This window comes from Microplitis demolitor, chromosome 3 (assembly GCF_026212275.2).
Source record: "Microplitis demolitor isolate Queensland-Clemson2020A chromosome 3, iyMicDemo2.1a, whole genome shotgun sequence".
Lineage (NCBI taxonomy): Eukaryota > Metazoa > Arthropoda > Insecta > Hymenoptera > Braconidae > Microplitis > Microplitis demolitor.
The window spans coordinates 3,569,846-3,582,270 of record NC_068547.1 but is presented as its reverse complement, the minus strand read 5'-3'; the positions used below and the strand labels follow the sequence as shown (position 1 = coordinate 3,582,270).

General features: G+C 27.5%; 1 protein-coding gene across 1 annotated transcript; it reads right to left on the bottom strand.

Moving 5' to 3' along the window:
* Positions 1 to 171: 171 nt before the first annotated feature.
* Positions 172 to 11,578, bottom strand: LOC106693462 (apoptotic protease-activating factor 1). The gene is made up of 6 exons (XM_053737227.1): positions 11,420 to 11,578; positions 9,958 to 10,184; positions 9,715 to 9,883; positions 8,104 to 8,241; positions 4,809 to 8,027; positions 172 to 4,610 (listed from the first exon to the last, which is right to left on the bottom strand). Exons 2-6 carry the CDS (start codon positions 10,140 to 10,142, stop codon positions 3,990 to 3,992), a joined length of 4,332 nt encoding a protein of 1,443 aa, XP_053593202.1. The 5' UTR covers positions 10,143 to 10,184; positions 11,420 to 11,578; the 3' UTR covers positions 172 to 3,989.
* Positions 11,579 to 12,425: the final 847 nt, after the last annotated feature.

Here is a 12,425-nt window from a genome sequence, read left to right as displayed (position 1 = left end):
TACAAAATTTGAGGAATGAAAAATTAATAAAAACTTTTTTTTTATGCATAATTTTATTTATACATAAATTTGAATTTATTAACAATAAAATATTTATGGATAAAAAAATTATATATAATTTATTATTCATATTTAATATTAATTTTTTCAATAAAATAAATTGAGCTTGACAATTTAAAAGTTATACTTATTAACAGTAAAAATTAATACATTCGATCTTTCTCATAAAATTAATTTTACAATTCATAATTACAATGATAAGATTTTTATTTTAAGTAGATTTCATAGAAATCTATCTATTGCATTTGTTCTTATGGTGGAATTGTCAAAAAATTTCGCCATTATTCATCATAATTCGTCGGGTAGATTTTAAAAATACCATTGGTTCAAAAGTTAATATATATATATATATGTAATGTAACACATCTTGATGTGATGATAGCATCCATAGATCTAAACGGATCTTAATGAAACTTGGCACACTTATTCTATAAACAATTATCTCGGTTAAGTTCAAAGATGAGCAAAATCGCTCAAGTAGTTTACAAATAGATCTTTCAAATTCTAAAAATAACAAAAAATTCTATTTCCGTGTTTTTTTTTCTTCAATTGCTTTTAAACAGAAACATTTATCCCTGTTGTGTTAAAAGAATGTCAGAGCTGATAAAATAAACTACAGTTTTCGTTTTTTACAGTAGTTTTTCAAATTTTAGTGAAGGGTTAAAGTTATATGATTGTTTTTTGTGTTATGGCCAAAATTTCATTATTTTATCTTTAGCATTTTTTGATTGGAATTTATAAAAAATGTCAAAAAATAATTTATTCAAGTAATGAGAAATCTACTTCCATTTCGGATGCCGAATAGCATTTTTATTTCATTCTGAAATTTTATCATTATTAGAATTAATTCAAATTTTTAAAAATCGACTGGTTGCAGCCTGCTAATTAATAAATTTTAAGAAATAAAGACCGGGTTAAATGATTATTTCTATTTAATATTAACAAATTATTACAAAGCCAAATTATATCTTAATTCAATTAGAGTTATAGTATTATCTAAAAAGATCGAGATATTTTTACTGTAATATTGTCACAGCAATAATTATTACACTATACCCATATTAATTGGGTATTATTCAAGTCAATATTAATTTTTTTTTTTAATAATAATTTTTTTTGTGCTTTAATATCAACTTAACAATAACCCTATACAATATTATATCAATAGTGAATAATACGTTCAACGCATTTCACCAAAGATTTATCACGCATTTTACAAAAAATACTTTGCCGCACTCAACTGAAAATATTACTATTTTTTTTTTTATGATCACGAGTACCTTACTCTAAATCCTTAATAACGTTTGATTTGATATTATAATACTGTACTACTTACATGGAGTGAGAATAGTGTTTATATTCTATTGAAAAAATTATCTTGAAATTTTTAATTGAGTATCCAAATGAGAAGGATCCATTCTTTATATCTAAGTCTTTATAAAATTATTCTAAATAATTTAAATAGTAGTAATAATATTGTTAGTATAAAAAGTTTTATCAAAATTGAATTTTTTTTTGATCGTTAGTGAAGCTAAAAAAAAAGAAAATTGTATGTATAAGTAAATTCAATGGACCATTTTCATCTGGATATTTACATGTATTGGCTTAAGTCTAACGGAATTCAAAACGGCAAAATATATAATTACCATATTTATAATTAAAATATAATTTATGAAAACAAATTAATTAATTTTTAAAATTTATAATAATTTTGATCTCTTTTAAATTAAATTATACAGCCGATTTGAATATTTATAAAATATATTATTTTAAACTTTATTAATAATTATTATTATAAACAATGATATAATTGCACCACTATAATAATAATTAATTGCTTTTTTTAAAAAGTTTTTTTTATTATCATGCGCAGTAATATAATTAGATATATTTTAATATTTAATATTTGCTTTATTATATTATTATTAAATACACTTAGAAATAAACTCAGTTCAATTATTTTTGAGCGTAAATAATTATAACTATTGTAGTAAAAAAAAAATCGAAAATAGTCTTGAATCTTGGGGGGAAAAAATATGAGATCCGGTAGAAAATGTGTAAAAAATTCTATTAAAAAAATCTATTGTAAATGCGGCAGTAAATGCAATCGTTTAATTTCAAATTGAGTCTTTAAAAATAAATGCGTACGTATATTACTATTGTTATGAGATTATTCTTTATCCATTTTTCGATATTATTAATTATTTAAATATATGAATAAAAAACGTGTTTTATAAAATATCAATTTTTTTTTTACTTTTGTTTAAATGGCTACAAACTAAAGGATATAGAGTATTAATTTTTCTTTGGCCATAAGTACAACGTAATTACAATTGTATAATTTAATTTGAAAAATTATATCCATATCCTTATTGTTGTTATGATGATCACGTTATCAATCTCTTTGAGATAATAACAAGGCACATATTTGTACACAATAATTAATCGTAGTAGCACAATAATCATTTTAAATAATATAGGATAAATTACCCGATCGCCGTCCTTCTTATGAATTTTAATGACCAAATCATTTTTAGATCAATAATTATTTATTTTATTATTAATTAGATTAATTCACTATCATCTCAGTTACCTTTTATCTATTAAATTTTTTTTGAATGGAAAATTAAGAGTAAATTTAAATGAACGTTTAATTGCTAAAGAATTTATAAAAAATTTTTGAAGTTTTTGCAGCTTATAAATATATAATTATTGCTTAGAAGGCTAGAGACCGGATGGTTTACCCTATATTTATTACATTATCTATAAATTACTTATTTATCTTTTTTTTTTTGAGAGAGAGCAAATTTCGTAATGCACTGGACTTTTTTATTTTTTTTTTAACTTTTTTTGGTAAAGAGTTTAGTCGTTAATATATTTGAATAATTTAAATATACGATGGATTAAATACATTAGAATATAAATATTTGAATATTTTTATGCCCATAAATTAAAATTTTTATCAAAGAATAAAAAATTAAAATAAATTCAGTATTAAATTTTTTAGACGAAATATTGTATGAAAAATTTTAAAAGAAGTAGTAGAATATTAGTAATTAGTATGATATTCAAATTAATCATCGACTAAACCCTTTTGTTTATAAACTTTTATTTTGACTTAAATGCTATTGATATTAAAAAAAAATTAATCAACTATGTTAGCCGAAAATGAATAGTTATGCATTAATGAGTTAATATTTATGTAATTAATGTAAAAATCATTATGATTAATAATGGAAAACTGATATTGCTTATCTATTTATTACTCAATTTAACATCCTGGTTTAATTTGTAGTGGTAACGTTAAGGTACTTAAATCCTCTCGAGTCATTGATTATGAATATGATATTTCTTTTTCTTACTATTGTAAATCACAACAGCTTTTTGACTCTTATTATTAAGAATAACTATAATATATTTTTAAAATAACAGTATCAAAAAAAATTATCATATTATCAAGTATTTAACAACAGAAATGTAAAAAAAAAAATACGAGCGTACAATAATTTTTTTGACACTGCGTAAAAAAAGTTTATTTTTACCATACCTTCACCGAAAGTTTACATTCCTGCTCTGTTTAAAGGGAAGAAAGTCTTACTTTTCTTTTATGAGAAAACATGTGACAAAAATTAGCACATGCGTCATTCTTCTCGCAAACAGAGGCAAAAATTAAAATTTTCAGGTTTAGATCTGGTGAACAATTCTATACACACCACAGATGAAAGCAGGACGTCTCAATCCGTGTGTTTGCTACCCTCGCTTTCGGGTCGGGTAGAAAATTACACAGAAAGATTAGAACCCGACTGGTTTCTGTTCTGCACCGTACAGGGTCGGATGCAGAACAGTAACCAGTTGGCTTCTAATCTTTTCGTATACACGTGGGTTAGAATGTCCTACTTTCCTCCCTAGGTGTGTAATATACTAATTACCTACACAGTTGAAGAAACATCAAATAATTCGAAACAGTTGATAGAACCATGAACATCGACGAGTAAAAATTTATAAAAATCACTCGAAACACATACCTTAGCACGGCAATTAGGTGGCAAACGTATTAATCCTAATAATGCTGGTCGATTTCGGTTTTTACAAGTCTTCAATGCCCAGTAATTTTGTGTTTCTCCATTATTTATTTGTTCATTACTACTTGTTCCATTATCACGGGTACCATTGCCATTGCTCATATTATCACTTGGATTATTACCATTACTAATATTAATATCATTAATTCTTCTATCAAGACTTGATGTGGATGCGCTTGATAAATTGGCATCTGCTGTTTGGCTATTACGCATTTGTATATTTGATGGCAGTTCTAATTCAAGCAATGGTACTGTTGAGCTTCTTACTATCCCAGTACGGCTACGTTTTGGTTTTTTTTTAGTTTTATTTTCTAATAATGCGATATTCCACCAGGCTAACTCATCACAATTAATTGATAGTAAAATAGACGTCCCTATAGACAATGGTGCCCATTGTAATTGTAAAATTGAATTACAATGGAGTTTCAATTCTTTTTCATAAGCTTTTCGTTCATCTATATTGAAAATCTGTAATAAAAATAATTAATAATTGCTCGACAATAAATTACTCATCAAAAAGTCATTTTTTTCTGATAATCAATTATGAAAAATTAGTTTCTTTGTTGCTAATTGTAGACACTTATGAAAAAAGAGTTAAGGTTTGATAGTTTGAATAGAAAAAAATAACTGTTTAATAAATAAATACATTTTTGATTGATTACTTACTGCTATATTGCCATCGTCCATTCCAATAGCGAGATATTTGTCATCAGGTGAAAAAGCACAGCATGTTAATTTTTTAGTAAATGTAAAATGTGTATTATCAAGTTTTGCCAACATCCCTGGTATATTCGACTTATCATAACCAATAAAATATATAGCCATTTGATAATTACTTTTTAAAATGGCGATCATATTATTTTTTAAATTAATTGCACTGTAACTAACATGAGGGCCTTGTAGTCTGTGTAAATTTAGTTCTGTATTTCTAATTTGACATAATTGGATCCATGTTTGTTCTTTCATCTCCCAGATTTTAATTATTTCATCACGTGTAACACCAACCACGTATTTATTATTAATGGTGTGCAAGTTAATAATATTGCTAGTTTCCTTCAAACATATCTTAGCTCCTTTATAGATGTAAAACAATTTATCTTCTTGTTTGCAAACAATAGCCAGCTCATTTTGAACTTGAATAAATTTAACTAAGTGTGGAAATTCTGTGAATGATGACAATATTTCAGTTATTTTTTTAGTTGTGACATCATACAAACAAATTTTATACTCTGTAATTTTTCTTGATGTTTCATTTCTGAATGTTTCATTTTTAATCGTGTAAAGTATTTTATTTCCATCTGGGCTTAAATTCAGTGTTACTATTTTTCCTATGAAATTGTCAGTCTCAACTTGCAAATTTTCATCAATATACAATCCTATTTTTTTCCCGACGATTTCTTGTGCTACAATATTTGGTTGTCCCAATGGTTTCATGATGGCATCAAACAATGGTCTTATAAGCGACTGTGGTGAACTTTCTATGTATTTTATGTCAAATTTCCAACGTTGGACGGAATGTTTATCACCACTTATAATTAAGTGGTGCTGGCAATCAAAATCATAATAAGTATCCAGTGAAACAGTACAATCTGGATAGTAAGCTACTGGTTCCAGTCCATATTCAAAATTCAAAACACGCAATAAAGAGTCAGTATTGCTAACAACCAAATAATTGCCGTCGTGTGTTAGTGTAGCTTCGTTAAATTTAGTATCAATTGCTTCATAAAATTGACGTTTTGCAGGACTACATAGATTACCGTTTGTATCGATGCTCCATACTATCATAAGAATTGTATCGCGTGTTAAATAAATCAAACTTGTTTCGTCCGGGTCTATTTTTTCTTTAAGATATATAACTTCTATATCAACTGAAGACTCTTCGCCACTCCTCTGAAATGGATGATAACGAGTTTTATAGTCATAATTATTTCCATCCCATAAATACACTGTGATTGTGCCCTTAGTATCAACTACATGTAATTGACGAGACTGTTTAGCGAATGTTAGTTTTTGAAAGCTCATATTTTTTTCATGTATTGACGCCTTCTGTTTGCCGTCGACGTCCCAAACTATAATAGTGCCTTTAGTCGTACAAACAGCTAGTCTTTTATCATCTGAACTCAGTGTCATGTCTGTTATTAATTCACCGTTCGTATCGTAAGTTACTGAACTAGTGTTTGTTTGTCGTGGAACAATCGGGTACCAAAATGTTTGTTTTTCCCGTGGTGTATGTGAATGATTATTATCTGAATAATTATCATTCAATTCATATTCATTTTCATTTTCATTTTCATCATCATCATTATCATCATCATCATCATCATTATCAGTTTTTAAAGTAAAATATTTTACTATTGATTCACTATTTAGAGCAATAAAAAATTTACCATTTTGTGACACAATAACTTTAACAATTTTCGATTTATTGAAACCACAAAATGGCGTTTGTTTTTTCTTATTACAATTCCACAACATAATTAAACCTGTCTTGGTTCCAATTAAAATTTGATTTGGATTATCCGTGAAATTAACTGTAGAAAATTCCATATTTAGTTCTTCAGCTATTGGGTTATGCAATTTAGAAGGTTGATGAGTATTTTTTAGATACAATTTATTTTTTTGTGATTGTGCTATTGAACGGGCGGTCTCATAGCAATAACCACGTGGATGATTCAATGCTATCTGTACTAAATCAAGGCAATTACGTTGACGATATACAGCCAAAGTTTTTGTTTGGGTTTGTAAAAACTCTTCTAAATCTCTAACTTTCCTTTCAATATTTTCATTATTGCCTGTTATGTGGTTACGATATTTTTTTAAATCAATTAACAAATCATTAACTCCACTGTTGCTAATTTTACCCTGGATAAAATTAAAATCCAGATACAATTTTTCAAAATCTTTAAACATTTCCGCTTGCTCAAGATGGTGTCCAATATACGCGTAAGTGTAATTATCTTTAGGAAATTTTGAGAAATCATTTTTACAAATTGTATACAATTTTTTAACGAATTCACGATGCATGGATGATAATTGTCTTTTATCAAATAGGCTGCGCAAATGACGAAGCAATAAATCGTGTACACCATAAATATATGAATTTAAATCAGAGTTCCAGTATTTAACAACAAGTGATTTATAGCACAAACTAACCAATATATCTTCAACTTTGAATTTTGATTCATTCCATAAAATTTCTAATGTTTTTGGCATTATATTAATATCTTCGCTAAATATTGCTAAGCTTTTGTAATATTCACATAGATCAGGCTTTAAACGACCGATGCATACATCAAATGTATTTGATTGGTTACGTAAAAATTTTTCCATTACAGCATTAGACGCATCCTTTTTACGCAATGCCTTTAAATAATATTGCCAGCGGTCGCGGCATTTTATCATATCTTCCTTATATTCTATAAATTGTGCCGCAAACATATCGATTAGTATCGGCATACCATTGCACTCATAATGAATGTCTTTCGCCTCAGGTGGTAGCAAATCAACTTGTGTATCTAATGATCGAGCAAATAAATCTAAACTCTCGGCTTCTGTAAATCCTTCTTCCATTTTAATAACTTCTTTACGCACATTATTGTTGTGACACAATATTTCAGTGTCAGTTGTTATTACGAGCGTTTTACATCCGAAATTGAATACTTCGATTATTTTTTTATCATAAACATCGTCGAGAATTAATAGCGAATTGTGGTTTAAATTAAAATGACGTTTCAACATTGAACACATTTCATCTTTCAATTTACCCAAATTTAATGATACCTCACGTTTTTCTACTTTATCATAGAGTTGTTGTAATTGAGTTAAAATTTCATCTTCAACTGTGTTAGCTCCCTCAGAACCGAATTTTATCCAATAAATTTCATTCTGAAAAATCATCCATTACTTAATGATATACATATTAGTAAGTTTTATATATTTATTTATAAATTTTATGACTTACATTAAATAATTCGGTAATTAGTGGTCGATCATTGAGAGTTTGAGCCGTCAGACGAGTTCTTCCGTATCCTTTCATACCGTGCAAGACAACGTAACTGCCTGGTAGCAAATTTCTCAGTGCATGTCTAAGCTGTTCCTTCTGAAATTGATTTACTTTATTATTATTATTGTTATTTATTAAACATACGTTTATTTTATTTAAAATTTAGTTAATAATTTATTAATTAATACTATTTATTTTCGTAATTTTAACTAATTGACTTACGGTAATTATTTTTCCAAATAGTTAGCAACGAAAGATTAATAACAGTATTAACTTTATTAATTACTAATCAAATTTTTGTTTATTTGAAATGATAAAATTTGTCAAAATAATATATATTAATAAATATATAGACTCGGTGTTTAAAAATAACGAACATAAATTAAGGGGTAAATAGGGAATACATTTTTAGAATGAAAAAAAAAAGTAATTGGTAGTAAGTTATCAATTAAATTAACTAACCAATCAGAAGAATTTTGGCGGGAACGATAGTAGATGAACCAGGAAAAAAGTCTCATTGCTCTAGGATTCAGAGAAAACTTGTCTAGGATTTATCTTGGGTGAGTCTAGGATTTGTCTAGGATTCCGAGAAAGTCTCTCAATAACGCTGGCACATCAATTTTTCTAAGTTTTCTCTTGGGTGAGTCTAGAATTTGTCTAGGATTTGTCTTGGATTTGTCTAGGATTTGCCTAGGATTTGTCTTGGGTGAGTCTAGGATTTGTCTAGGATTTGTCTTGGATTTGTCTAGGATTCAGAGAAAACTTCTCAATAACGCTGGCACATCAATTTTTTCTAAGTTTTTTCTAGTCTGAGTCTAGGATTTCTCTAGGATTTAGAGAATCAATTTTGCTACGCCTGTCTGCCGCGTTTCTCTACCATCGCTCCCGCCAATTCTCCTTCTTTTAACGACTCTCCGCTTCTGATTGGCTACTCAATTTAATAAATATCTTATCACTATTACGTCAGATTAAAAAATGCTACAGGACTTTGGATTCCAGAATCACATTTTCCATCTACTCCTAATTTATGTTAATTAATTTCAGGACTTCCTGTGTTTTAACAGTAACTTTGGAATAAAAATTTTTGTTTCATGTTCGCCGTTCGAACTCTTTTAAAATATTATTTTTTTTTAAATTTCTATAGCACAATTAATCTAAATTCTTATAAGCCCGAGATATCTGATTAAAATTGACAACAATAATAATTTATCTCATTCAATCAAATTAATATATTACAAAAAAAGAATTAATGATTCATTTGATATTTGTTTTAAATTTTTTATTTTACTTAAGTCTATTAATAAATAATATAAACTCCTAAAGCTCTCCTCATCGCTCTGTCTATTGAATTAGGCCTTTAAAAAAGATAACGTTTATTATCTCTCTCACCCCTGCGTCAAGAATAGGACATTCTCTTTTGCACTTGCGCAGTACAAGTTTTAAGTATTTATTAGGGGAAGAAAGGTAATTTAAAAAAATTGCATCAGCCTTTCAGTGGGCGTAAAAAAATCCTCGTCGAATAAAATGTTGTGCACTAGCATGTCGGTAGATTTTTTAAATAATTTTTACCTTTTCCGTTCTGTCAATTGTGAATGTTGGCATAGCAGGCGTCATTGGTGATGTACATCCCCTCGAATCTACATCTTCACCCGACGTCATTCTCAACATCTCGTCACTTAGCCAATAGTAATGTTTTTTGAGAGATTGATAAAAACAATCAAAGGCACGTGAACCTCGTCTTTAATAGAAAAAAAAAAAAAAAATGATAATTTCTTTTGATATTAATTAAATAAATTATTTTAATATACGTACTCTGGCAGGATATTTAGCAGAGTTGTGACCTTGTCTATCTGATAAGTTTGTTTGTTAATGGCATCGATATCCGAATCAGTTAAAATGCCATTTAATTGTAGAAATGATACAATACCATTATCGACATTAATATCAGATATTTTTTCGTGGAGTTTTTCTAAAATATCTTTGTGTATTGGTTCCATTTTATATTCTTTATTTTCATTCTTTCGAATGTATATGAAATCCTGAAATTAAATAAAATTATGTCTTCCATCATTATTGAAATTATCATTATTATTTATTCAAATTTTTTTTTATCGAAGACACTTCCGGTCAGTTATGTATTTTTATTCGTGTCTTTATAATTTCATATTTGCTTTAAATTGAATAAAAAAAAAAATCTTAATTCATATTTATAAATAGATTAAATTCAACAAAAGTTTAAAGTTTAAATTATGTATCAATATTGAGAGGGAGCGTAACTGTAAATTATACGAAATATAAATATTTTTCGTTTTAATTTCACTTGAAGTTATAGACCGCATGAAAGAATGCCGACCTGGTATATTAATTGTGAGTCGTGTGCCAGAAGAATCTGTGGTAAAATAAAGGGGTATATTATATATATGTATATATATTTTCACTCTACTTGTGAGTTACTCATGCACTGTATGTATGTGTATACATATATATGTATATACTATATATGCATGTGAATGTAAGACAATGTCGTTAAACTCAACACATTGGATGTTGAGTACTGCAGCTGTGGGCTCCGAAAAGAAATCGGTTAAAAATCGTGTAATTTTACAGTGATTCAATAATTTAAATATTTGAATTCTTAAATCATAACATATTTAAATAGTAAAAAATTATTTTATCAAATAAAAAAAAAAATTTAACTACTCCTCAATAAAAACATCAGTTTGGACCGCGATGATAAGAATATTAACAATTTTTTATTAATAATAATTTTATTAAATTAAAAAAAAAAAAAAAAAATTTACTAATTCATTAATAACTCGCAAAATAAAATAATTATTTCAATTTTAATTATCATTATTATTATTATTATTATTATTTAAAAAATAGTTTTAACTAAATTCAATGTCAGGTGTCCAAATAAAATGGTCAGTTTTTTCGTACATTTTTACTAACGTGATCAAAAACATATTCATTCAAAAACTTGTTTATTTGTCTCAACTCTTTTTTTTAATTCTGTATACATGTTTAGTGACACTGACACTGAGTCAATAATAATTATATTTTCTCTTTTGGTAAACTTTTTCAATTACGCGAATTCGCTTATTTAAATAATCTATCGTTATCACAAAAGAAGTACGCATTTTTCAGTGATTAATAATAATCGAAATAAGTAAACAACAATAAACAAATTATTGGAGTAGTTATTTTTTTAAGACACTTTAATTAGATAAAAAAATAATTAATAGTATGTTAATTAAAATATAATTGTACTTACAACTTAGTAATGCGTAGAACTAAATTCACAAATCAGTATTTATTAAAAGATATATTTTATAAAATTAGTCTAATGTAAGTAGTTGTCATATCATGGAATATAAAGGATAAGGCAGGGACGTACAGTACGCACAGCACCACTAATACACACTAACTGAGGTACTCGCGCTCGCGAAACTACGGCTTACAGAACAGAAAACGTACATTCGTTCCCACTATCAACATTTACCATACGATTCCTATACTCCCACTCTAGAACAAATCATGACAGGTTCTATAGTTATATATATGTCATATATGTGCATGTGTATATATGTATATACGGTGTACACACACACAGTTTACAAGTTGGAGCATGATTGTACTGGACCTTACTGTTAAACTGTTTTTACGGTGTTGCCAGTGTTTAAGCCATTGTTGTCAAATATTTTTTACATTTTAGACCGACGTATATTGTACATCTACAATATGTACTTGTACTGAGTAGAGATTGGTGGATAATATGGTGGAAGTTACCTAGTCAGCGACAGTAACCCGTGTCCTTGTATTGAGGGTTATTTGTAGATTTCTCATTACTTTGTTTCATCGCTAAAAAATAATTGAGGTCAAATAAGTTTTAATAAATATTGTTTCTGCAACAACAAATCATTGATATACACAGTGATATTTTCAATTCATTTATTCAAGAAAAAACAAATAAGTAAATAAATTCGCAGTGTTAATGGTTTTGGATTTTAGTTTTATTTAAATTTTATGGTAAAAAAATTTTTATGGTATGGTGTGGGATGATTAATTTTTATTTTATTAGAGCTTTATTTTTTTCAATGGGGTAGCCGTGAGAACCTCATGTGGATTTTTTAGATACGGTCCTTGGATATGGACATCATATTGTAGAGTAGAGAATAGTAGGGATCTGCAGAGTTGTTTCATAGGCTTCTGAGTTCAAGTTGCAGGAACTAGATGGCAGCACTAGGCTGCTTTCAAGGCGAATTCAAAGTTATTGTTTC

Coding starts and splice junctions, on each gene's coding strand:
- LOC106693462 (XM_053737227.1), bottom strand. CDS start 10,142: ATGGAACCAATACACAAAGATATTTTAGAAAAACTCCACGAAAAAATA. Junction 9,884..9,957: donor CTGCTAAATATCCTGCCAGA/GTACGTATATTA, acceptor TTTCTATTAAAG/ACGAGGTTCACGTGCCTTTG. Junction 8,242..9,714: donor CAATTGACAGAACGGAAAAG/GTAAAAATTATT, acceptor AATCAATTTCAG/AAGGAACAGCTTAGACATGC.